Source organism: Coregonus lavaretus, assembly GCF_964263955.1.
Source record: "Coregonus lavaretus genome assembly, chromosome: 29".
Classification (NCBI taxonomy): domain Eukaryota; kingdom Metazoa; phylum Chordata; class Actinopteri; order Salmoniformes; family Salmonidae; genus Coregonus; species Coregonus lavaretus.
In genome coordinates, this window is record NC_140016.1 from 18,542,298 (window position 1) to 18,568,607 (window position 26,310).

The following is a 26,310-nucleotide window of genomic DNA, read 5'->3' on the forward strand; positions in this document are numbered from 1 at the left end:
CTGCGCAATGGCATTCGCAGTATGATCACCTCGATGTCACGGACGAGGGGGCGGGAACCAACCTCTCCAGTAGCCGTCTAGCTAGCAGCTGTCATTGTACCTCAGTGGTAGCCGTTAGCTTATTAAAGTAACGTTAGCTAGCTAGTTACCCATCTTTGTTACCGCTGTGTAAAGTTCTAGGAGACCTATGATATTGTAACTAGCTGATTTGTTGAAGCACAACAAAAAACAATTTTTGTAAAGTGGTAAGCTTATTTTGTCAAATGGTTAGAAAGCTGCTACTACTCTGTGTTATTATGTGTAGCTCAAGCTAGCTTAGCTAACTAGCAAGCTTGAGAAATACATTATTGAATACACCTAACCACAAGTAAAAAGTGGTGTAAGGGTTTATTAATTTGTTCATTACGAGCATGTTTCTGGTCTAAATCATTGGTAGGTGAGCTGCCTAATACTGACATGTAATTTGAGGCACATCAAGACCACATTTGGTGTTTTTGACAGCTTGCCCCTGTTTCCAGGAGGAAGATCCCTGACTCTGGGCACTGGTGTGATCTGGAGGAGGCTAAATCCCAGTCTTTCCATTATAGTGAACCAAACTGGGAACGAGGGGCAGCTCATCCATAGATGACTGGCTGTGAACTCTGGGACTGGTACCGATAAGGGAAGGGGGGGTTGATTTTCCAGTGTTGAGTTGATGTTGTTGCAGCTATGTCAGAAGCCATCCTCACCTTCCAGTACCAACTCAATGGAGTCATGGAAACGGTCCTGAAAACCGCGGTGCATGAGATCACTCGGCTGGTGAAGGACAGCTTCCTGGAGGAAGTGACGGGGAGCAAGCAGGAAGTTGACGTCTTGAAGGAGAGGCTGCAGCAGTTTGAGCAGAGATGGAGGGACGGAGAGGAAGAGAGGAAGAGGAGGGAAGTTGAAGAGAAAGAGCAGAGGGGGATGTGTAGGAGATGTGGTTGTGCTGGAGACACTGAGGAGAGAGAAGAGGCTCTGTCAGGTGAGTGAGGAGAGATGCACGAACACACACACACACACATACCTGATATAGGATCTATAACTTTGCTCTGTCCTCAGCAGCAGAGGAAGGATGGGTTATCAAACAGGAGATGTTCCAGCCAAGTGGACCCAGCGCTCTCCCAGAGAGAGAGGGTCCACAGGAATTGGCCAATCCCAGCTCTTCCTGTGTCTCTGAAAGGATAGAAGAGAGCGAGGCCCATGTGGTCCATATCAAAGAGGAGCCAGAAGACTCAGGGGACTTGGTTACCCAGATGATCACATCCACAGATTCCCCCATAATGAGCCTGAGTCGTCTGCAGAGATTGAGCTCAAACGCTGGGGCATGGGCCAGTGAGCCTCCACCTCTACTCCCAGCACCATGGGCTAGTGAGCCTCTTCCTCCAGCACTATGGGCCAGGGAGCCGCTACCTATACCTCCAGCACCATGGACCAGGAAGGAGCAGCACCTACTCTCAAGGTCAGTGATACCCACTCAGGGGACAGAGTGTGCTGCGGGGGCACTCGAGACCAGCCCCTACGGCCTGAACATCAACACAACGGCACAGCTGAGGGTCAAACCTTACAGCTGCCCACACTGTGGGAAGAGCTTCCCTCAGCTCCGAAACCTAAAAGACCACCAGAAGTACCACCACACAGGGAAGAAGGCCTTCACCTGCTCCCAGTGTTTTAAGGGCTTTGTGTACATGTGCCACCTCAGGGTACACATGCAGTGCCACATGGTGGAAAGGCCGTTCAGCTGCTCTCAGTGTGGGAAGAGCTTCAGCCTTCAGAGCAGCTTGAAGAGACACAGGATCATTCACACTGCAGAGAGCCCTTACCACTGCACAGACTGTGGGAACAGATTCAATTCTAGAGCAGACCTGAAAACACATGAACAGATTCATACAGCAAGGTAGTCACTTTGTTGCTTTTTGTGCTATTGCTCTGTCTGCGTGCTGCTTGTCCTATGTTGCTCTGTATGTGCTCACTGCACATTCTTTGTCTGTATTGTTATTGTTTTTAATAACCTGCCCTGGGACTGCGGTTGAAAATTAGCCTGCTAGCTAAAACCGGACACTTTTACTGAAACATTGATTAATTTGCACTGACCCTGTAAAAATAAACTCAAACTCAAGGTAGATATTTGAGATGGGTGACAGGTAGCATAGCGGTTAAGAGCGTTGGGCCAGTATCCGGAAGGTTGCTGGTTCTAATCCCCAAGCCGACTTGGGTGAAAAATATGTCTGTGGCCTTGAGCAAGACACTTAACCCTAATTGCTCTGGATAAGAGTCTACTAAAATGTAAAAATGAGATGGAGCGGGTTCATTTTGAAAATCAAAGGGGGAAAACAACTGCCCACGTGTACTATGTTCAATGTATTGTTGCTGATGAATTTTATGTTGAGAGGAATAAAAGTATTTATGAAGAAATTATTCTCATCCTTTCATAAATGGTTGGTCAAAAGGTGTTATTAACTGTGACATACACACACAGATATCTTAAAAGTAAAGTAGTAATAAGTAAGTAGCCATGTCAGAACCACAACGGCCCATAGAGTAACAGATATCTTCCTCTGGAAAATAAATACATTTGACAGCGATTCCCACGTCAAAGAAAAAGATTGATGAGTTCTGCGCAATCGCAGTATTATCACCAAGATGTCACAGACCAAAGGGGCGGGACCCAACCGCTACAGTCTATTGTCGTCACTAGTTACCACAGACACAAAGTATTAAACCCCGCATGTTTTCAATTTCTCTTATTAAAATGTGATTTTGGACCTAACTTTAACCACACCGCTAACCTTATGCGTAACCCTACCCCTAATCTTAAATTAAGACCAAAAAGCATTTTTTTAATTTAATGAATTCTTGCGATATAGACAATTCTGACTTTGTGGCTGTGTTACCTAGTGGAAACCCCAGTCTAGCTAGTAGCTGTTAGCTAGCTTTTTACAGTAGCTAGCTACCTGTCGCTGTTACCTCCGTGTACAGTTATAGTAGATATAAAATGTTTGTAACTAGTTGATTTGTTGATGCACAACAAAAAACAACGTTTGGGGAATTGGTAAGAATATTTGCTGAAAGTTCAGAAAGCTGCTACTACCCTGTGCGATTGTATGTAGCTAAAGTTAGCTTAGCTCGCAAGCAGGCTAGAGAAACTAATTTGATACGTCTAACCACAGTCAAAAAGTGGTGTAGATAAGGGTTAGGGTTTATTCATTTGTTCGTTACAAGCATGTTGCTGGGCTAAATCATTGGTAGGTGCGCTGGCAATATATTTGAGGCACAACCAAGACCACATTTGGTGTATTTGACTGCTTGCCCCTGTTTCCAGGAGGAAAATCCCTGACTCTCTGGGCACTGGTGTGATCTGGAGGAGGCTAAATCCCAGTCTTTCCATTATAGTAAACCAAACTGGGAAACAAGGGGGGCAGCTCATCCATAGAAGACTGGCAGTGAACTCTGGGACTGGTACTAATAAGGGAAGGGGGGGGGTGATTCTCCAGTGTTGAGTTGATGTTGTTGCAGCTATGTCAGAAGCCATCCTCACCTTCCAGTACCAGCTCAATGGAGTCATGGAAACGGTCCTCAAAACCGCCATGCATGAGATCACTCGGCTGGTGAAGGACAGCTTCCTGGAGGAAGTGACACGGAGCAAGCAGGAAGTGAACGTCTTGAAGGAGAGGCTGCAGCAGTGTGAGCAGAGGTGGAGGGACGGAGAGGAGGAGAGGAAGAGGAGGGAAGTTGAAGAGAAAGAGCAGAGAAAGAAGAGGGAAGAGAGAGAGCAGAGGGGGATGTGTAGGAGATGTGGTTGTGCTGGAGACACTGAGGAGAGAGAAGAGGCTCTGTCAGGTGAGTGAGGTGAGATGTGCACACACACACAAACAATATAGGATCTATAACTTTGTTCTGTTCCATTCTCAGGAGCAGAGGAAGGTTGTGTTATCAAACAGGAGATCTTCCAGCCAGGTGGACCCAGCGATCTCCCAGAAAGAGAGGGTCCACAGGAAACGGCCACACCCAGCTCTTCCTGTGTCTCTGAAAGGATGGAAGAGAGGAAAGCCCATGTGGTCCATATCAAAGAGGAGCCCGATGACGGGCGGGACTTGGTTACCCAGATGATCACATCCACAGATTCCCCCATAATGAGCCGGAGTCATCTGCAGAGATTGAGCTCACATCCTGTGGGATGGACCAGTGAGCCTCTTGCTCCAGCACCACAACCATGGACCATGGAGCCTCCTCCTCCAGCACCATTGGCCAGGGAGCCTCCAGCTCTACCTCCAGCACCATGGTACAGGAAGGAGCAGCACCTACTCCCAAGCTCAGTGATACGCACCCAGGGGACAGAGTATACTGTGGGGGCCCTCGAGACCAGCCCCTACAGCCTGAGCATCAACACAACGGCACAGCTGAGGGTCAAACCTTACAGCTGCCCACACTGTGGGAAGAGCTTCCCTCAGCTCCGAAATCTCAAACACCACCAGAAGTACCACCACACAGGGAAGAAGGCCTTCACCTGCTCCCAGTGCGATAAGGGTTTTGTGTACATGTCCCACTTCAGGGTACACATGCAGCGCCACACGGGGGACAGGCCGTTCAGCTGCTCTCAGTGCGGGAAAAGCTTCAGCCTTCAGAGTGGCTTGAAGAAACACAGGGTCATTCACACTGCAGAGATGCCCTACCACTGCACGGGATGTGGGAACAGATTCAATTCTAGAGCAGACCTGAAAAGACATGAACAGATTCATGCAGCAAGGTAGACCTTTGAGAAGAAGCAGGTTGATTTAGAAAATCAGAGGGGGGAAATAACTGCCCACGTGTACTATGTTCAATGGATCTATAGTTGTTGATGCATTTCATGTTGAGAGGAATAAAACTATTCATGAATAAATTATTCTCATCCTTTCTTAATAAATGATTGGTCACACAGTGTTATTTATTCGTTACATACACACACAGATATCTTAAAAGTGAAAGAGTAATAAGCAAGTAGCCTTGTCTGAGTCCGAACGGCCCATAGAGTAACTTACTCTGGCAAATAAATATATTTGGAACTGCGCTTTAGACCGATTCTAACATCAAAGGAAAATAATGACCAGATCTGCGCAATCGCATTGGCAGTATGATCACCTCGATGTCACAGATCAGTGGGGGCGGGACCCATCCTCTACTGTCTAGTTAGGTATTAGTTTAGCTCTAATGGATAATATGTGCTATGATGTACAGTAGTGTTGGGGAAACGAAGCTTCCTGAAGCATTGAGCATTTCCAGCTAATTGTGTCGAAAATAGGTAAATTACTCGAGGCTTTGATCAACACGTACACTCGTGGCACCTGCTGGTCAAAATAATTTAGAATAGCCAAATTATTATAGTTGACGTCAGGGTAGCCACAAATAAAATATTTGGGATCACTTTTTTGTCTTCCACCGAAACCAATGGCAAAGCAATCGGGGTTGTTCCACAAAACGAAGATTCGGACGTCATTGATCACGTGCTTCTGATAAAGCCATACAAGCATCCGTACACTGCTTCGAAATAAACTGCTTAGCGATTTGTACGCATGCCTCGGATTTCCGGTTTTAAACGCGACATCACTAATATACAGTAGCTACCTGTCTCTTTTACCTCTTTATATAGTTCTAGGAGAGATGGGTAGGATGTTTGTAACTAGTTGATTTGTTGACCCACAACAAAAAACAACGTTCGAAAAGTGGTAAGCATATTTTTATTTGTGTCAAATGGTCAGAAAGCTGCTACACAACCCTGTGTTATTAGCTTAGTTAGCTAGGTGCTTTTAGAAACGCGGGTGTATTTACACACTAGCGTTGCTTTCTATTGTATTGGGTTGCACAAAAACAGTCCCGTGGGAAACCAGGAATTAAATACAATTCAATTTCACCTTACTGTGCAGGTGGGCAGGACGGTTAGTCATTATGGCGGGGGAATTTGAGACATATCTAAAGGATCTTATTATTAAACAGTGTAAGTAAATACACATGCGTTGCTAAAAGCACCTACTAGCTAGCAAGCTTGAGAAATGTGTTGTTTGGTTTACCTAACCACAGCCAAAAGTGGTGTAAGTAAGGGTTTATTAATTTGTTCGTTACATGCACGTTTCAGGGCTAAATCATTGATAGGTGAACCTTATATTACTGACAAGATAATAGAATCACATCAAGACCACATTTGGTGTATTTGACAGCTTGCCCCTGTTTCCAGGAGGAAGATCCCTGTCTCGGCACTGGTGTGATCTGGAGGAGGCTAAATCAGTCTTTCCATTATAGTGAACCAAACTGGGAAACGAGGGGCAGCTCATCCATAGAAGACTGGCTGTGAACTCTGGGACTGGTACCGATAAGGGAAGGGGGGTTGATTTTCCAGTGTTGAGTTGATGTCCAGTGTTTCCAGTGTTCAGCTATGTCAGAAGCCATCCTCACCTTCCAGTACCAACTCAATGGAGTAATGGAAATGGTCCTCAAAACCGCCGTGCATGAGATCACTCGGCTGGTGAAGGACAGCTTCCTGGAGGAAGTGACACGGAGCAAGCAGGAAGTGGGCGTCTTTAAGGAGAGGCTGCAGCAGTGTGAGCAGAGATGGAGGGACGGAGAGGAAGAGAGGAAGAGGAGGGAAGATGAAGAGAAAGAGCAGAGAAAGAAGATGGAAGAGAGAGAGCAGAGGGGGATGTGTAGGAGATGTGGTTGTGCTGGAGACACTGAGGAGAGAGAAGAGGCTCTGTTAGGTGAGTGAGGAGAGATATACACTACCATTCAAAAGTTTGGGGTCACTTAGAAATTTCCTCGTTTTCGAAAGAAAATCATTTTTTTTGTCCATTAAAATAACATCAAATTGATCAGAAATACAGTGTAGACATTGTAAATGTCTATTGTAGCTGGAAACGGCTGATTTTTTTTTTTTTAATCGAATATCTACGTAGGTGTACAGAGGCCCATTAACAGAAACCATCAGTTCTGTGTTCCAATGGCACGTTGTGTTTGCTAATCCAAGTTTATCATTTGAAAAGGCTAATTGCTCATTAGAAAACCCTATTGCAATTATGTTAGCACAGCTGAAAACTGTTGTGCTATAGAAGCAATAAAACTGGCCTTCTTGAGACTAGTTGAGTATCTGGAGCATCAGCAATTGGGGGTTCGATTACAGGATCAAAATGGCCAGAAACAAATAACTTTCTTCTGAAACTCGTCAGTCTATTCTTGTTCTGAGAAAAAATGGCTATTCCATGCGAGAAACTGAAGATCTCGTACAACGCTGTGTACTACTCCCTTCAAAGAACAGCGCAAACTGTCTCTAACCAGAATAGAAAGAGGAGTGCGAGGCCACGGTGCACAACTGAGCAAAAGGACATATACATTAGTGTCTAGTTTGAGAAACAGACGCCTCACAGGTCCTCAACTGGCAGCTTCATTAAATAGTACCCGCAAAACTGGTAAAAATGGCTTTTCCTTTGCAACTCTGCCTAGGTCAGCATCCCGGAGTCGCCTCTTCACTGTTGACGTTGAGACTTGTGTTTTGCGGGTACTATTTAATGAAGCTGCCAGTTGAGGACCTGTGAGGCGTCTGTTTCTCAAACTAGACACTAATGTATATGTCATTTTGCTCAGTTGTGCACCGTGGCCTCACACTCCTCTTTCTATTCTGGTTAGAGCCAGTTTGCACTGTTCTGTGAAGGGAGTAGTACACAGCGTTGTACAAGATCTTCAGTTTCTTGGCAATTTCTCACATGGAATAGCCTTCATTTCTCAGAACAAGAATAGACTTACAAGTTTCAGAAGAAAGTTATTTGTTTCTGGCCATTTTGATCCTGTAATCGAACCCACAATTGCTGATGCTCCAGATACTCAACTAGTCACAAGAAGGCCAGTTTTATTGCTTCTTTAATCAGCACAACAGTTTTCAGCTGTGCTAACATAATTGCAAAAGGGTTTTCTAATGATCAATTAGCCTTTTAAAATGATAAACTTGGATTGGCAAACAAAATGTGCCATTGGAACACAGGACTGATGGTTGCTGATAATGGACCTCTGTACGCCTATGTAGATATTCCATTAAATATCAGCCATTTCCAGCTACAATAGCCATTTACAACATTAACTATGTCTACACTGTATTTCTGGTGTAGCTCAGTTGGTAGAGCATGGTGTTTGCAACGCCAGGGTTGTGGGTTTGATTCCCACAGGGGGCCAGTATGGAAAAAATAAAAATGTATGCACTCACTAACTGTAAGTCGCTCTGGATAAGAGCGTCTGCTAAATGACTAAAATGTAAATGTGACCCCAAACTTTTGAACGGTAGTGTGTGTGTGTATATGTGTATGTATATATATATATATATATATATATATATATATATATACACACACAGTGAGGGGAAAAAAGTATTTGATCCCCTGTTGATTTTGTTTGTTTGCTCACTGACAAAGAAATGATCAGTCTATAATTTTAATGGTAGGTTTATTTGAACAGTGAGAGACAGAATAACAACAAAAAAATCCAGAAAAACGCATGTCAAAAATGTTATAAATTGATTTGCATTTTAATGAGGGAAATAAGTATTTGACCCCTCTGCAAAACATGACTTAGTACTTGGTGGCAAAACCCTTGTTGGCAATCACAGAGGTCAGATGTTTCTTGTAGTTACATTTACATTACATAGTTGGCCACCAGGTTTGCACACATCTCAGGAGGGATTTTGTTCCACTCCTCTTTGCAGATCTTCTCCAAGTCATTAAGGTTTCGATGCTGATGTTTGGCAACTTGAACCTTCAACTCCCTCCACAGATTTTCTATGGGATTAAGGTCTGGAGACTGGCTAGGCCACTCCAGGACCTTAATGTGCTTCTTCTTGAGCCATTCCTTTGTTGCCTTAGGCCGTGTGTTTTGGGTCATTGTCATGCTGGAATACCCATCCACGACCCATTTTCAATGCCCTGGCTGAGGGAAAGAGGTTCTCACCCAAGATTTGACGGTACATGGCCCCGTCCATCGTCCCTTTGATGCGGTGAATTTGTCCTGTCCCCTTAGCAGAAAAACACCCCCAAAGCATAATGTTTCCACCTCCATGTTTGACGGTGGGGATGGTGTTCTTGGGGTCATAGGCAGCATTCCTCCTCCTCCAAACACGGCGAGTTGAGTTGATGCCAAAGAGCTCCATTTTGGTCTCATCTGACCACAACACTTTCACCCAGTTCTCCTCTGAATCATTCAGATGTTCATTGGCAAACTTCAGATGGGCATTTATATGTGCTTTCTTGAATGGGGGGACCTTGCGGGCGCTGCAGGATTTCAGTCCTTCACGGCGTAGTGTGTTACCAATTGTTTTCTTGGTGACTATGGTCCCAGCTGCCTTGAGATCATTGACAAGATCCTCCCGTGTAGTTCTGGGCTGATTCCTCACCGTTCTCATGATCATTGCAACTCCACGAGGTGAGATCTTGCATGGAGCCCCAGGCCGAGGGAGATTGACAGTTATTTTGTGTTTCTTCCATTTGTGAATAATCGCACCAACTGTTGTCACCTTCCACCAAGCTGCTTGGCGATGGTCTTGTAGCCCATTCCAGCCTTGTGTAGGTCTACAATCTTGTCCCTGACATCCTTGGAGAGCTCTTTGGTCTTGGCCATGGTGGAGAGTTTGGAATCTGATTGATTGCTTCTGTGGACAGGTGTCTTATACAGGTAACAAACTGAGATTAGGAGCACTCCCTTTAAGAATGTGCTCCTAATCTCAGCTCGTTACCTGTATAAAAGACACCTGGGAGCCAGAAATCTTTATGATTGAGAGGGGGTCAAATACTTATTTCCCTCATTAAAATGCAAATCAATTGATAACATTTTTGACATGCGTTTTTCAGGATTTTGTTGTTGTTATTCTGTCTCACATTGTTCAAATAAACCTACCATTAAAATTATAGACTGATCATTTCTTCATCAGTGAGCAAATGTACAAAATCAGCAGGGGATCAAATACTTTTTTCCCTCACTGTGTGTGTATGTATGTATGTATATATATATATATATATATATATATATATATATATATATATATATATATATATATATATATATACACACACACACACCTGATATAGGATCTAAAACTTTGTTCTGTTCCATCCTCAGGAGAAGAGGAAGGTTGTGTTATCAAACAGGAGATGTTCCAGCCAGGTGGACCCAGTGCTTTCCCAAAGAGAGAGGGTCCACAGGAAACGGCCATACCAAGCTCTTCCTGTGTCTCTGAAAGGATGGAAGAGAGGAAGGCCCATGTGGTCCATATCAAAGAGGAGTCCGATGACTGGGGGGACTTGGTTACCCAGATGATCGCATCCACAGATTACCCCATAATGAGCTTGAGTCGTCTGCAGAGATTGAGCTCACATCCTGGGGGATGGGCCAGGGAGCCTCTTGCTCCAGCACCATCACCATGGACCAGTGAGCCTCTTCCTCTAGCACTATGGGCCAGGGAGCCTTTACCTCCAGCACCATTGGCCAGAAAGCCTCCACCTCTACCTCCAGCACCATTGGCCAGGGAGCCTCCCCCTCTACCTCCCGCACCATTGACCAGGAAGTTGCGGCACCTACTCCCAAGGTCAGTGATACCCACCCAGGGGACAGAGCATGCTTTGGGGGCCGTCGAGACCAGCCCCTCCGGCCTGTGTATCAACACAATGGCAGAGCTGAGGGTCAAACCCTACAGCTGCTCACACTGTGGGAAGAGCTTCCCTCAGCTCCGAAATCTCAAACACCACCAGAAGTACCACCACACAGGGAAGAAGGCCTTCACCTGCTCCCAGTGCGGTATGGGCTTTGTGTACATGTCCCACTTCAGGGTACACATGCAGCGCCACACGGGGGAGAGGCCGTTCAGCTGTTCTCAGTGTGGGAAGAGCTTCAACCTTCAGAGTGGCTTGATGAAACACAGGGTCCTTCACACTTTAGAGAGAGACTTTACCACTGCAACGACTGTGGGAACAGATTCTATTCTAGAGCAGACCTGAAAAGACATGAACAGATTAATGCAGCAAGGTACACCTTTGAGATGAAGCAGGTTGATTTAGGAAATCAGAGGGGGGAAATAACTGCCAACGTGTACTATGTTCAATGTATCAATAGTTGCTGATGCATTTGATGTTGAGAGGAATAAAACTCTATATGAATAAATTATTCTCGTCCTTTCTTAATAAATGATTGGTCACACAGTGTTATTTATTTGTTACATACACACACATATATCTTAAAAGTGAAAGAGTAATAAGCAAGTAGCCTTGTCTGAGCCCGAACAGCCCATAGAGTAACTGTTGTGGAAAATAAACACTATACTTTATTACAAATAAGGTCTTACAGAGTTTTTGTTGCATCAAGAAATTACTTTATTAAAGTTTTCAACAAAGCCGATACCTGTCTGCAGAATGGCCCCCCCTTACAGTCTCCCTCCATTCTATATAGTCCTCTTCAGTTTTCCCGCTCTTTTATTGCTCCGCCCACTTCCTTTAGCCACTCTCAGAGACAAACTCAACTTTCATTAAGTTCAGAGTACTACAATCAATCAATCCTTATCTTGCAAAAACACTCATGTTTAGTTTAAACTCTGTTCAACCCTGGCTCTTTTCACTGTGTTTGAAGACAAAAACAAACGGCCCAATTCAGTTAGCCACAAAGAATGTTAACTATATGTTCATGATTAACTCAATTTTATCTGATAATCCATTAAAAATACACAATTTACTCTGGCAAATAAATACATTTGGAACTGTGCTTTGCTAACATCAAAGAAGATATGTACCAGATCTGCGCAGTCGCATTGGCAGTATGATTTCCTCGATTTCACAGATCAGGGGGCGGGACCCAACCAGTCCAGTTAGTTAGCTATTAGTTTAGCTATTATGGATCATCTGTGCTATAATATACAGTAGTGATGGGGAAACGAAGCTTGAAGCATTGAGCATTTCCAGCCAATTGTTTCGAAAATAGGTTAATTACTCGAGGCTTTGATCAACAGGTTGTACACTAGTGGCACCTGCTGGTCAAAATAATTTATAATAGCCGAATTATTACAGTAGCCATAGATAAATCTTTGGGGTGGCCTTTTTGTCTTTTAAAGAAACCAAGAGCAAACCAATCAGGTGGTTGTTCGACCACACGAAGATTCGGACGTCATTGATAACGTGCTTCTGATAAAGGGATACAAACATCGGCACACTGCTTCGACGTAAACTTTTTTTTCTTCTTTTTTAAAATTTTATTTATATATATATATATATTTTTTATATATATTTTAATATATTTATTACATCACACGAATATTGTACAAAACCAAACAATATACAAATATCACACAACAAAAAATTGGACAAATAGACAGTTCTTTGACAAATTGCTATTTATACCATTCAGGGATGTTAAATAATACGCTAAATCAATTAGAAAAAAATTTGTAAAAAAATGTTGGACCCCTGAACTTCATTTTATGGATCAAACATTTTCCCAATAAAATTAACTAATTCACAATGTATTGGCAGTCACTGTGCATGTATGTAAAATAAAAAATAACATCACATTTGGTAATGCTTACAGGTTGACCCATCTTATAACTAATGTGTATTTTCATATCTGTCCAAAATATTTCGCTATGCAAACAATCACAAAATAAAAGCTCTAGTCTCATTTTTTAATTCACAAAAGCTACACTTATTTTCTACATTAATTACATATTTATAAATAAGACTATTACAAGGATAATATCTGTGAAGGATATTGTAAGAGACTACTCTTACTTTATTAGTTATCAAATATTTATGTGGATTATGTGAAATGGGAACAACTGGAAACTCGAAAATTACGAGGTGAAGAAATCATGACGTCTGTGATCTTCATGTCGGAAAAGTCAGGAGTTCTAGAAAGAGGACGGAGTTGGAATTCCGAGTTAGATGACGGTTGAAATCGGAGCTCGTTTTATTCCCGAGTTGATGTGAACGCACTGAAGTCGGAGATTTCCGAGTTCCCAGTTGTTTTGAACGCGGCAAACGATGCCAAACACATTTTTTTATATGTATGTATTTGTATTTATTTAAATCGTTAAAAAAATATATCTGACTTTTTAAAATGTATTAAACAGTAACATGTAAAACACAAACAGAACAGCCAGAGGGATTACACAAATAAATTAGGAAGAGAGAAATAATAATAATAATAATAATAATAATAATAATAATAATAATAATACAAATCCACATTATATCAAATCAGATACAGACATGTAACGAATATATATTTTTTAATGTTGTTTTGTATACGTTTTAATGATTCTAAATAGTTTTCCAAATCTTCTTTTTTTATATATATATAAAAATGGGCTTTTTCTTCAAAAATATTTATTTGTGTATGAAACATTTTCCTAATAAAATAAAGAGATTTATGACATATTGACGTTCAATTGTGTTATCAGTGTAGTAACATATTTCAATGGTTGTATGCATTTTGTTGCCAAGATATAGTTATATATCAGTCCACAACACCTCACTATGTAAACAATTACAAAATAAGTGTTCAATAGATTCAGTTTCACTAGTAACATCAGGTATATATTTAGAAATCAGGCTATTACACGGGTAGAATCTATGGCTTCGAAGTAAACTGATTAGCGATTTTTACGCAAGCCTCGGAGTTCCGGTATCAAACGTGACATCACTAATGTACTGTAGCTACCTGTCTCTTTTACCTCTGTTTACAGTTCTAGGAAAGTTAGCAAGGATGTTTGTAACTAGTTGATTTGTTGACGCACAACAAAAAACAACGTTTGGAAAGTGGTAAGCATATTTTTATTTGAGTGAAATAGTCAGAAAGCTGCTACGCAACCCTGTTATTATCTGTAGCTTAGCTAGCTAGGTGCTTTTAGCAACGCGGGTGTATTTACACTTTAGCGTTGCTTTCTATTGTATTGGTTTGCACAAAAACTGTCCGTGGGAAGCCAGGATTTAAGTACCATTCCATTTCAATTTACTGTGCAGGGCAGGATGGTTAGTCATTATTGCGGGGGAATTTGAGACATATCTAAAGGATCGTATTATTAAATAGACTTCCCAAACGTGGGTGAAACTCAGCTTCACCTTCTTCTTCTTCTTCTTCTTCATCATCTTCTTCTTCAGTGGGGTGGTTGGCATCCAACGTTATGGTGCATTACCGCCACCTACTGTACTGGAGTGTGGGCCAGAGACGGGGAGAAACTAAATCCTACCTTCCAACCCCGTTTCTCTTAAAAAATATAATAACATATTTTAGATTATATCTAATTACGTTCTACTCAATATACTCTTTAAAGTAATTTCCTGTATCCCCTTCTCCCTCATACTAGATATCATCCTCTCTCTTTCCCTCTGATACTGCCCACACTGTAGCAATACATCCTCCACGGTCTCTATTTCCTGACAATAATCACACTTTCCTGATGGTTGCTTTCCTATCACATGTAATGTCTTATTCAACTGGCTGTGTCCCACCCTTAATCTTGTAAAAATAGCCTCCTCTCTTCTGTCCCTTCCTGCCGTCCTCCCTCCCCGACTTTCCTCTGTACTTGAAATAAAAGCCTTCCCTTATTATCTCTATTCCACTGCTCCTGCCATCTCTGCACCATCACTGTATATATCAGTCTTTTTGACCCTGCCTTGCTCATTGAAACTTCAACATCAACATCCCCACTACTAAGTGCTTGTTTAGCCTGTTCATCTACTGCCTCGTTCCCCTCCACCCCCACATGGGCTGGGACCCAAGTAAATCTTATCTGAATACCCATCTGTTTAATCCTGCCATGGGTTTGTAGCTCCTCATAAAGCAGGTCTTGTCAGCTACGTGAGCTAAAGGACTGGAGACTCATTAACACTGCACATGAATCAGAGCAAATAACTACTCTGTCTTATTTGACTTCCTCCACCCACTGCAGGGCCAACAGTATGGCCATCAGCTCTGCCGTATATACAGCCAGATGATCTGTAATACATTTCCTGACTTCCACCCCACATTCCTGCACTACAAATGCTGACCCAGTACGTCCTGTCCTTGGATCCTTTTGAACCATCTGTGTAAATGGCCACAAAATCATGATACACAGTTTCCAGACGTCTCTTAAAGAAATCAGCTGGATCAACACCCTCCCTATCTTTCTGTAGTCTCTCCAACACTTCTTGATCAACTACTGGAGGCGGGAGTAGCCATGGTGGATTTACAGGAATAACTACAGTTGGACTAAACTCCCTTCCATACAGTCCCATCTCCTTCGCCTGGGTATTACTCACCCACCCAAAGCTTGTGTTCTGTCTTCGCTCATGTTCCCAGCATGCCTGTAAAATCCCTTTCGCAAGATGAGACACCCCATGTCCTTGTAGGTTGACCCAATAATTAATTGCCAGCTGCTGCCTCCTAATCTGCAATGGCATATCCCCCATCTCCACCTGTAATGCAGCCACTGGGGACGTCTGAAATGCCCCACTACATATTCGGAGTCCTTGCCCCTGTATGACATCTAGCCTTTCCAGTGAGGTCCGGGCTGCCGAACCATATGCTATACTTCCATAGTCTATTACAGATCGGATCAATGCAACATACATGGTCTTCAATGAGGAATGCCCAGTCCCCCACTCCTTCCCCGTCACCTTCCCCGTCAGACAGCGCATCACATTTAGCACCAAGTTTCTCCCATATAACCTCAAGCATACCTCATCTCCCACCTTCCTCCTAGTAAAGAACACTGTTTGAGTTTTCTCTACAGAGAACCTGAATCCCCACATTAATGCCCACCGCTCTACCTCATAAATTGCTTCCTGTACCTTCCTGACTACGTATGGCACATTTCTTCCCCTCTTCCATAAGGCCCCATCATCTGCAAATAATGACCTCCCTATACCCGGCTGTACCTGAGAGTTAACATCATTGATCATGATTGAGAACAACAGAGGACTAATCACGCTCCCCTGTGGTGTACCGTTATCCACCAAGTAGCTGCCTGAAAAAGACTTCCCCACCCTCACCTGGATAGACCTTCCAAACAGGAAATCCTTTATCCAGTTGTACGTTCTTCCTCCTACCCCCATAATATCAAGCTTGATTAACAACCCCTCCTTCCACATCATATCATACGCCTTCTCCACATCAAAAAAGACAGCTACAACAGTCTCCTTGTTCACCTGAGCCTTCCTGACCTCTGCTTCTTAGCACTGGATCCATAGTTCCCCTACCCTTCCTGAACCGACTCTGATGTGGTGATACTAGCCCTCTGCTCTCCAGGAAGTCTCTGTTTAACCTTACCTCATGTCAAAATAAAATGCCTCCACAAGTTATTCATTTTTTGTCCACATATGTCGCACGTGCAGGACTTTTATTTTGACATGAGGTAAGCAGGGAGGGAGTGGGTCTACAACAGACCCACGTTTGGAAAGTCTGTTTATCACTGCAAGGACTGTGGGAACAGATTCTATTCTAGAGCGGACCTGAAAAGACATGAACAAATCCAGTGCAAGGTAGACCTTTGAGATGGAGCAGGTTAATTTGGAGAATTAGAGGGGGGAAATAATTGCCCACGTGTGCTATGTTCAATGTATTGTTGCTGATGCATTTAATGTTGAAAGGAATAAAACACATTATGAATAAATTATTCTCATCATTTCTTACTAAATTATTGGTCACACAGTGTTAACTGTTACATACACAAACAAATATCTTAAGTAAAATAGTAGTAAGTAAGTGGCCTTGTCCGAATGAAAATGGCCCATAGAGTAACATAACTTACTCTGGAAATAAATACATGTGACAGAGATTCCAACGTTGAAGAAAAATATTTACGAGTTCTGCGCAGTCGCATTTGCAGTATGATCACCTTGATGTCACAGACCAGAGGGACGGGACCCAACCTCTCCAGTCTAGCCAAAGACAGAAGGGGTAACCCAGACAAGTCACAGGGTCTATAAAGCTGAAGCATCCGTTTGGAACGTTTTTTCACCACCAAATATGGTAGTGAGAGGAAGTCCAGTTGCGGGTAGTGGGAGATGATGGAACTAGGTGAAACTGGGCCGACTTTCTGCTAATTTTCTCATCAATGAAACATCTGATCTCAATACATTCTTATTTTCCCAAAATTATAATCTGTTACGAACACAGTGCACTAGGTTATATATACTTGACGCTTTGCCAACGTTTGAAAATATTGCGGTTGTTTAGGAGTGCAAGGTCGAATTGAGTTTGTGCACACGCGCACTTCACAGAGGAGGGGTTACCTAACGGAAATATGCAAATAATGCTACAACGTGCCAATAGGATCTCGCTAGCTCGTGCTTGGCTTTGCCCACTCCTTGCTTGTTCTGCCTACTATGCTTAATTTGCTCCCACTGTAAACGACACAGATGAACCATCTTGGTCTAGCCGTCTATCTAGTAACTGTTATCTTATTACAATAGCTAGCTAGCTAGCTGTCTTTGATACGTATGTGTATAGTTCTAGGAGAGATAGGATATTTGTAACTAGTTGATATGTTGACGAACAACAAAAAACAACGTTTGGGAAGTGGTAAGAATATTTTGTGAAATGGACAGAGCTGCTACTAACCTGTGTTATTATCTGTAGCAAAAGCTAGCTAGCTAACTAGGAAGCTTGATAAATGCGTTTTTTTGGAACACCTAACCACAAGTAAAAAGTGGTGCAAGGGTTTATGAATTTGTTAGTTACGAGCATGTTGCTGGGCTAAATCACTGGTAGGATGGATGCCTAATACTGACATGATATTTGAGGCACATTCAGACCACATTTGGTGTATTTGACAGCTTGCCGCTGTTTCCAGGAGGAAGATCCCTGACTCTGGGCACTGGTGTGATCTGGAGGAGGTTAAATCAGTCTTTCCATTATAGTGAACCAAACTGGGAAACAAGGGGGGCAGATCATCCATAGAAGACTGGCTGTAAACTCTGGGACTGGTACCAATAAGGGAAGGGGGGGGGTTGATTTTCCAGTGTTGTTCCAGTTGATGTTGTTGCAGCTATGTCAGAAGCCATCCTCACCTTCCAGTACCAACTCAATGGAGTCATGGAAACGGTCCTCAAAACTGCCCTGCATGAGATCACTCGGCTGGTGAATGACAACTTCCTGGAGGGAGTGACACAGCGCAAGCAGGAAGTGGACGTCTTAAAGGAGAGGCTGCAGCAGTGTGAGCAGAGATGGAGGGACAGAGAGGAGGAGAGGAAGAAGAGGGAAGTTGAAGAGAAAGAGCAGAGAAAGAAGATGGAAGAGAGAGAGCAGAGGGGGATGTGTAGGAGATGTGGTTGTGCTGGAGACACTGAGGAGAGAGAAGAGGCTCTGTTAGGTGAGTGAGGAGAGATGCACTGCTCAAAAAAAGGGAACACTTAAACAACACATCCTAGATCTGAATGAATGAAATAATCTTATTAAATACTTTTTTCTTTACATAGTTGAATGTGCTGACAACAAAATCACACAAAAATTATCAATGGAAATCAAATTTATCAACCCATGGAGGTCTGGATTTGGAGTCACCCTCAAAATTAAATTGGAAAACCACACTACAGGCTGATCCAACTTTGATGTAATGTCCTTAAAACAAGTCAAAATTAGGCTCAGTAATGTATGTGGCCTCCACTTGCCTGTATGACCTCCCTACAACGCCTGGGCATGCTCCTGATGAGGTGGCGGATGGTCTCCTGAGGGATCTCCTCCCAGACCTGGACTAAAGCATCCGCCAACTCCTGGACAGTCTGTGGTGCAACGCGGCGTTGGTGGATGAGCGAGACATGATGTCCCAGATGTGCTCAATTGGATTCAGGTCTGGGGAACGGGCGGGCCAGTCCATAGCATGAATGCCTTCCTCTTGCAGGAACTGCTGACACACTCCAGCCACATGAGGTCTAGCATTGTCTTGCATTAGGAGGAACCCAGGGCCAACCGCACCAGCATATGGTCTCACAAGGGGTCTGAGGATCTCATCTCGGTACCTAATGGCAGTCAGGCTACCTCTGGCGAGCACATGGAGGGCTGTGCGGCCCCCCAAAGAAATGCCACCCCACACCATGACTGACCCACCGCCAAACCGGTCATGCTGGAGGATGTTGCAGGCAGCAGAACGTTGTCCACGGCGTCTCCAGACTCTGTCACGTCTGTCACATGTGCTCAGTGTGAACCTGCTTTCATCTGTGAAGAGCACAGGGCGCCAGTAGCGAATTTGCCAATCTTGGTGTTCTCTGGCAAATGCCAAACGTCCTGCACGGTGTGGGGCTGTAAGCACAACCCCCACCTGTGGACGTCGGGCCCTCATACCACCCTCATGGAGTCTGTTTCTGACCGTTTGAGCAGACACATGCACATTTGTGGCCTGCTGGAGGTCATTTTGCAGGGCTCTGGCAGTGCTCCTCCTGCTCCTCCTTGCACAAAGGCGGAGGTAGCGGTCCTGCTGCTGGGTTGTTGCCCTCCTACGGCCTCCTCCACGTCTCCTGATGTACTGGCCTGTCTCCTGGTAGCGCCTCCATGCTCTGGACACTACGCTGACAGACACAGCAAACCTTCTTGCCACAGCTCGCATTGATGTGCCATCCTGGATGAGCTGCACTACCTGAGCCACTTGTGTGGGTTGTAGACTCCGTCTCATGCTACCACTAGAGTGAAAGCACCGCCAGCATTCAAAAGTGACCAAAACATCAGCCAGGAAGCATAGGAACTGAGAAGTGGTCTGTGGTCACCACCTGAAGAACCACTTCTTTATTGGGGGTGTCTTGCTAATTGCCTATAATTTCCACCTGTTGTCTATTCCATTTGCACAACAACATGTGAAATGTATTGTCAATCAGTGTTGCTTCCTAAGTGGACAGTTTGATTTCACAGAAGTGTGATTGACTTGGAGTTACATTGTGTTGTTTAAGTGTTCCCTTTATTTTTTTGAGCAGTGTGTATATATATATATATACACACACACATACACACCTGATATAGGATCTATAACTTTGATCTGTTCCATCCTCAGGAGAAGAGGAAGGTTGTGTTATCAAACAGGAGATGTTCCAGCCAGGTGGACCCAGTGCTTTCCCAGAGAGAGATGGTCAACAGGAAACGGCCACACCCAGCTCTTCCTGTGTATACGAAAGGATGGAAGAGAGGAAGGCCCATGTGGTTCATATCAAAGAGGAGCCCGATGAATTGGGGGACTTGGTTACCCAGATTATCACATCCACAGATTCCCCCATAATCAGCCTGAGTCGTCTGCAGAGATTGAGCTCACATCCTGGGGTATGGACCAGGGAGCCTCTTTCTCCAGCACCAGCGGCCAGGGAGTCTCCACCTCCAGCCCCATGGACCAGGAAGGAGCAGCACCTACTCCCAAGGTCAGTAATACCCACCCAGGGGACAGAGCATGCTGTGGGGGCCCTCGAGACCAGCGCCTACGGCCTGAGGATCAACACAACGGCACAGCTGATGGTCAAACCCTACAGCTGCCAACACTGTGGGAAGAGCTTCCCTCAGCTCCGAAACCTGAAAGACCACCAGAAGTACCACCACACAGGGAAGAAAGCCTTCACCTGCTCCCAGTGTGGTAAGGGTTTTGTGTACATGTCCCACTTCAGGGTACACATGCAGTGCCACACAGGGGAGAGGCCGTTCAGCTGCTCTCAGTGTGGGAAGAGCTTCAACCTTCAGAGTGGCTTGATGAAACACAGGGTCCTTCACACTTTAGAGAGAGACCTTACCACTGCACGTACTGTGGGAACATATTCAATTCTAGAGCAGACCTGAAAAGACATGAACAGATTCATGCAGCAAGGTAGACCTTTGAGATGAAGCAGGTTGATTTAGAAAATCAGAGGGGGGAAATAACTGCCAACGTGTACTATGTTCAACGTATCAATAGTTGCTGATGCATTTCATATTGAGAGGAATAAAACTCTTCATGAAGAAATTATTCTCATCCTTTCTTAATAAATGATTGGTCACACTGTTATTTATTTGTTACATACACACACATATATCTTAAAAGTAAAAGAGTAATAAGCAAGTAGCCTTGTCTGAGTCCCAACGGCCCATAGAGTAACTTACTCTGGCAAATAAATACATTTGGAACTGTACTTTAGACAGAGATTCTAAGATTTAAAAAAATATGTACCAGATCTGCGCAGTCGCATTGGCAGTATGGTCACCTCGATGTCACAGATCGGGGGGCGGGACCCAACCAGTCTAGTTAGTTAGCTATTAGTTTAGTTATTATGGATAATCTGTGCTATAACATACAGTAGTGATGGGGAAACGAAGCTTCATGAAGCATTTAGCATTTCCAGTCGATTGTGTGGAAAATAGGTTAATTACGCGAGGCTTTGATCAACAGGTTGTACACTAGTGGCACCTCCTGGTCGAAATAATTTAGAACAGCCAAATTATTATAGTTTACTTCGCAAACGCCGCAGCGCGTGCTCAGGGTAGCCACAGATAACATCTTTGGGGTGGCTTTTTTGGCTTTTAACGAAACCTATGGATCAGGTGGTTGTTCGACAAAACGAAGCTTCAGACGCCATTTATCACGTGCTTCTGACAAAGCAATACAAGCGTCAGCACACTGCTTCGAAAAAAAACTGATTAGCGATTTCTACGCATGTCTCGGAGTTCCGGTATAAATCATGACATCACTAATATACATTAGCTACCTGTCTTTTTTTTACCCATGTATACAGTTCTAGGAGAGATAGCTAGGATGTTTGTAACTAGTTGATTTGTTGACGCACAACAAAAAACAACGTTCGGAAAGTGGTAAGCATATTTTTATTTGAGTCAAAAGGTCAGAATGCTGCTACACAACCCCGTGTTATTGTCAGTAGCATAACTAGCTAGGTGCTTTTAGCAACGCGGGTGTATTTACACATTTAGCGTTGCTTTCTACAGTATTGTATTGGGTTGCACAAAAACAGTCCGTGGGAAGCCAGGAGTTAAATATAATTCAATTTCAACGTACTTTGCAGGTGGGTAGGATGGTTAGTAATTATGACGGGGGAATTTGACACATATCTAAAGGATCGTGTTGTTAAATAGACTTCCCAAACGTGGGTCTTCCTCTCTGCTTAACCTTACCTCATGTCAAAATAAAATTCCAGCACAAGGTATTCATTTTTTGTCCACATATGTCGCACCTGCAGGACTTTTATTTTGACATGAGGTAATCAGGGAGGGAGTGGGTCTACAACAGACCCACGTTTGGAAAGTCTGTTTAATAGTATGATCCTTTTAGAGGTTTTGTCTCAACACGCACTGCCAAAACCACCTAACGTTACTAGCTAGCAAACTTGAGAAATGCATTATTTGGTATACCTAACCACAGCCAAAAGTGGTGTACAGTGCATTCTGAAAGTATTCAGACCCCTTGACTTTTTCCACATTTATTACATTACAGCCTTATTGTATTAAAAATAAAAAATCAAATATCACATTTACATAAGTATTCAGACCCTTTACTCATTACTTTGTTGAAGCACCTTTGGCAGCAATTACAGCCTCGAGTCTTCTTGGGTATGACGCAACAAGCTTGGCACACCTGTATTTGGGATGTTTCTTAAATTCTTCTCTCCAGATCCTCTCAAGATCTGTCAGGTTGGATGGGGAGCATCGCCACACAGCTATTTTCAGGTCTCCAGAGATGTTTGATCGGGTTCAATTCCGGGTTCAAGTCCGGGCTCTGGCTGGGCCACTCAAGGACATTCAGCGACTTGTCCCGAAGCCACTCCTGCGTTGTCTTGGCTGTGTGCTTAGAGTCGTTGTCCTGTTGGAAGGTGAACCTTCACCCCCAGTCAGGTCCTGAGCGCTCTGGAGCAGGTTTTCATCAAGGATCTCTGTACTTTGCTCCGTTCATCTTTCCCTCGATCCTGACTAGTCTCCCAGTCCCTGCTGTTGAAAAACATCCCCACAGCATGATGCTGCCACCACCATGCTTCACCGTAGGGAGGGTGCCAGGTTTCCTCCAGACGTGACGCTTGGCATTCAGGCCAAAGAGTTCAATCTTTGTTTCATCAGACCAGAGAATCTTGTTTCTAATGGTCTGAGAGTCCTTTAGGTGCCTTTTGGCAAACTCCAAGCAGGCTGTCATGTGCCTTTTACTGAGGAGTGGCTTCCGTCTGGCCACTCTACCATAAAGGCCTAATTGGTGGAGTGCTGCAAAGATGGTTGTCCTTCTGGAAGGTTATCCCATCTCCACAGAGTAACTCTGGAGCTCTGTCAGAGTAACCAACGGGTTCTTGGTCACCTCCCTGACCAAGGCCCTTCTCCCCCGATTGCTCAGTTTGGCTGGGAGGCAAGCTCGAGGAAGAGTCTTGGTGGTTCTAAACTTCTTCCATTTAAGAATGATGGAGGCCACTGTGTTCTTGAGGACCTTCAATGCTGCAGACATTTTTTGGTACCCTTCCCCAGATTTGTGCCTCGACACAATCCTGTCTCGGAGCTCTACGGACAATTCCTTCGACCTCATGGCTTGGTTTTCGCTCTGACATGCACTGTCAACTGTGGGACCTTTATATAGACAGGTGTGTGCCTTTCCAAATCATGTCCAATCAATTGAATTTACAACAGGTGGACTCCAATCAAGTTCTCAAGGATGATCAATGGAAACAGGATACACCTGAGCTCAATTTCAAGTCTCATAGCAAAGGGTCTGAATACTTATGTAAATAAGGTATTTCTGTTTTTTATTTGTAATACATTTGCAAACATTTCAAAAACCTGTTTTCGCCTTATCATTATGGGGTATTGTGTGTAGATTGATGTGGAATTTATTTGATCAATTTTAGAATAAGGCTGTAATGTAACAAAATGTCAAAAAAGTCAAGGGGTCTGAATACTTTACAAATGCACTAATTTGTTCATTACGAGCATGTTTCTGGGCTAAATCATTGGTAGGTGAGCTGCCTAATACTGACAAGATATTTGAGGCACATCAAGACCACATTTGGTGTTTTTGACAACTTGCCCCTGTTTCCAGGAGGAAGATCCCTGACTCTCTGGGCACTGGTGTGATCTGGAGGCTAAATCCCAGTCTTTCCATTATAGTGAACCAAACTGGGAAACAAGTGGGGCAGCTCATCCATAGAAGACTGGCTGTGAACTCTGGGACTGGTACCGATAAGGGAAGGGGGGTTGATTTTCCAGTGTTCAGTTGATGTTGTTGCAGCTATGTCAGAAGCCATCCTCACCTTCCAGTACCAACTCAATGGAGTCATGGAAACGGTCCTCAAAACCGCCGTGCATGAGATCACTCGGCTGGTGAAGGACAGCTTCCTGGAGGAAGTGACACGGAGCAAGCAGGAAGTGGACGTCTTGAAGGAGAGGCTGCAGCAGTGTGAGCAGAGATGGAGGGACGGAGAGGAAGAGAGGAAGAGGAGGGAAGTTGAAGAGAAAGAGCAGAGAAAGAAGAGGGAAGAGAGAGAGCAGAGGGGGATGTGTAGGAGATGTGGTTGTGCTGGAGACACTGAGGAGAGAGAAGAGGCTCTGTCAGGTGAGAGGAACACACACACACACACACACACAATATAGAATCTCTGACTCTTTTTTTGTTCTCTCCTCAGGAGCAGAGGAAGGTTTTGTTATCAAACAGGAGATGTTCCAGCCAGATGGACCCAGCGCGAGAGAGGGTCCACAGGAAACGGCCACACCCAGCTCTTCCTGTGTCTCTGAGAGGATGGTAGAGAGGGATGCCCATGTGGTCCATATCAAAGAGGAGCCCAATGACTGGGGGGACTTGGTAAACCAGATGGTCACATCCACAGATTCCCCCATAATGAGCCTGAGTCGTCTGCAGAGATTGAGCTCAAATCCTGGGGCATGGACCAGTGAGCCTCAGCCTCCACCTCCACTCCCAGCACCATGGGCCAGTGAGCCTCATCCTCCAGCAACATGGGCCAGAGAACCTCTACCTCCAGCACCATTGGTCAGGGAGCCTCCACCTCTACCTCCAACACCATGGACCAGGAAGGAGCAACACTTACTCCCAAGGTCAGTGATACCCACTCAGGGGACAGAGCATGCTATGAGGGCCCTCGAGACAAGCCCCAACGGCCTGAGCCTCAACACAACGGCACAGCTGAGGGTCAAACCCTACAGCTGCCCACACTGTGGGAAGAGCTTCCCTCAGCTCCGAAACCTGAAAGACCACCAGAAATACCACCACACAGGGAAGAAGGCCTTCACCTGCTCCCAGTGCGGGAAGGGCTTTGTGTACATGTGCCACCTCAGGGTACACATGCAGTGCCACACAGGGGAGAGGCCGTTCAGCTGCTCTCAGTGTGGGAAGAGCTTCAGCCTTCAGAGCGGCTTGAAGAGACACAGGGTCATTCACACTGCAGAGAGGCCTTACCACTGCACGGACTGTGGGAACAGATTCTATTCTAGATCGGACCTGAAAAGACATGAACACATCCAGTGCAAGGTAGACCTTTGAGAAGGAGCAGGTTAATTTGGAAAATCAGAGGGGGGAAATAGTACACCTGGGCAGTTATGTTCAATGTATTGTTGCTGATGCATTTCATGTTGAGAGGAATAAAACACATTATGAAGAAATTATTCTCATCATTTCTTACTAAATTATTGGTCACACAGTGTTAACTGTTACATACACAAACAAATATCTTAAGTAAAAGAGTAGTAAGTAAGTGGCCTTGTCCGAATGAAAATGGCTCATAGAGTAACATAACTTACTCTGGAAATAAATACGTGACAGAGATTCCAACGTTGAAGAAAAATATTTACGAGTTCTGCGCAGTCGCATTCGCAGTATGATCACCTCGTTGTCACAGACCAGAGGGACCGGACCCAACCTCTCCAGTCTAGCCAAAGACAGAAGGGGTAACCCAGACACGTCACAGGGTCTATAAAGCTGAAGCATCCGTTTGGAATGTTTTTTCAGCACCAAATATGGTAGTGAGAGGAAGTTCAGTTGCGGGTAATGGGAGAGGATGGAACTAGGTGAAACTTGGCCGACTTCCTGCTAATTTTCTAATTAATGAAATATCTGATCTCAATAAATTGTTCTGTTTCCAAAACTAAAATCTGTTACAAACACAGTGCATTAGGTTTTATAGACTTGACGCTTTGCCAACATTTAAAACAATTGCGTTGTTTAGAACGAGTGCAAGGTTCAATTGAATTTGTGCACACGCGCACTTCACAGAGACGTTCCCTTACGGAAAGATACAAATAACGCTACAACATGCCAATGGGATCTCGCTAGCTCGTGATTGGCTTTGCTGCTTGTTCTGCCCACTATGCTTCATTTGCTCC

At 44.2% G+C, this 26,310-nt stretch overlaps 5 protein-coding genes across 9 annotated transcripts; all 5 read left to right on the forward strand.

The window, feature by feature from the left end:
- Positions 1 to 123: 123 nt before the first annotated feature.
- On the forward strand, positions 124 to 25,593 carry LOC311104757 (uncharacterized protein). Of its 3 annotated transcripts, none has more exons than XM_084146654.1 (3): positions 124 to 245; positions 24,017 to 24,529; positions 24,600 to 25,593. In XM_084146654.1, exons 2-3 carry the CDS (start codon positions 24,208 to 24,210, stop codon positions 25,469 to 25,471), a joined length of 1,194 nt encoding a protein of 397 aa, XP_084002780.1. In that variant the 5' UTR covers positions 124 to 245; positions 24,017 to 24,207; the 3' UTR covers positions 25,472 to 25,593. The 3 variants fall into 3 exon arrangements, with proteins under 3 accessions (XP_084002780.1, XP_084002779.1, XP_084002781.1); XM_084146653.1 differs by lacking the exon at positions 124 to 245 and adding an exon at positions 21,264 to 21,801; XM_084146655.1 differs by lacking the exon at positions 124 to 245 and adding an exon at positions 21,302 to 21,801 and having other exon boundaries at positions 24,085 to 24,529.
- LOC311104758 (uncharacterized protein) lies at positions 325 to 2,427 on the forward strand. The gene is made up of 2 exons (XM_084146656.1): positions 325 to 1,003; positions 1,084 to 2,427. Exons 1-2 carry the CDS (start codon positions 709 to 711, stop codon positions 1,917 to 1,919), a joined length of 1,131 nt encoding a protein of 376 aa, XP_084002782.1. The 5' UTR covers positions 325 to 708; the 3' UTR covers positions 1,920 to 2,427.
- LOC311105179 (uncharacterized protein) lies at positions 2,924 to 4,918 on the forward strand. Of its 2 annotated transcripts, none has more exons than XM_084147234.1 (2): positions 2,924 to 3,858; positions 3,931 to 4,918. In XM_084147234.1, exons 1-2 carry the CDS (start codon positions 3,537 to 3,539, stop codon positions 4,767 to 4,769), a joined length of 1,161 nt encoding a protein of 386 aa, XP_084003360.1. In that variant the 5' UTR covers positions 2,924 to 3,536; the 3' UTR covers positions 4,770 to 4,918. The 2 variants fall into 2 exon arrangements, with proteins under 2 accessions (XP_084003360.1, XP_084003361.1); XM_084147235.1 differs by having other exon boundaries at positions 2,948 to 3,858; positions 3,937 to 4,888.
- LOC311104703 (uncharacterized protein) lies at positions 5,208 to 11,217 on the forward strand. 2 transcript variants are annotated; one of them, XM_084146585.1, is made up of 3 exons: positions 5,208 to 5,723; positions 6,230 to 6,749; positions 10,144 to 11,217. In XM_084146585.1, the coding sequence occupies exons 2-3, from the start codon at positions 6,428 to 6,430 to the stop codon at positions 11,016 to 11,018; spliced, it is 1,197 nt and encodes a 398-aa protein (XP_084002711.1). In that variant the 5' UTR covers positions 5,208 to 5,723; positions 6,230 to 6,427; the 3' UTR covers positions 11,019 to 11,217. The 2 variants fall into 2 exon arrangements, with proteins under 2 accessions (XP_084002711.1, XP_084002712.1); XM_084146586.1 differs by having other exon boundaries at positions 5,245 to 5,723; positions 6,213 to 6,749.
- LOC311104941 (uncharacterized protein) lies at positions 17,402 to 20,953 on the forward strand. The gene is made up of 3 exons (XM_084146927.1): positions 17,402 to 17,571; positions 17,843 to 18,361; positions 20,030 to 20,953. Exons 2-3 carry the CDS (start codon positions 18,040 to 18,042, stop codon positions 20,794 to 20,796), a joined length of 1,089 nt encoding a protein of 362 aa, XP_084003053.1. The 5' UTR covers positions 17,402 to 17,571; positions 17,843 to 18,039; the 3' UTR covers positions 20,797 to 20,953.
- Positions 25,594 to 26,310: the final 717 nt, after the last annotated feature.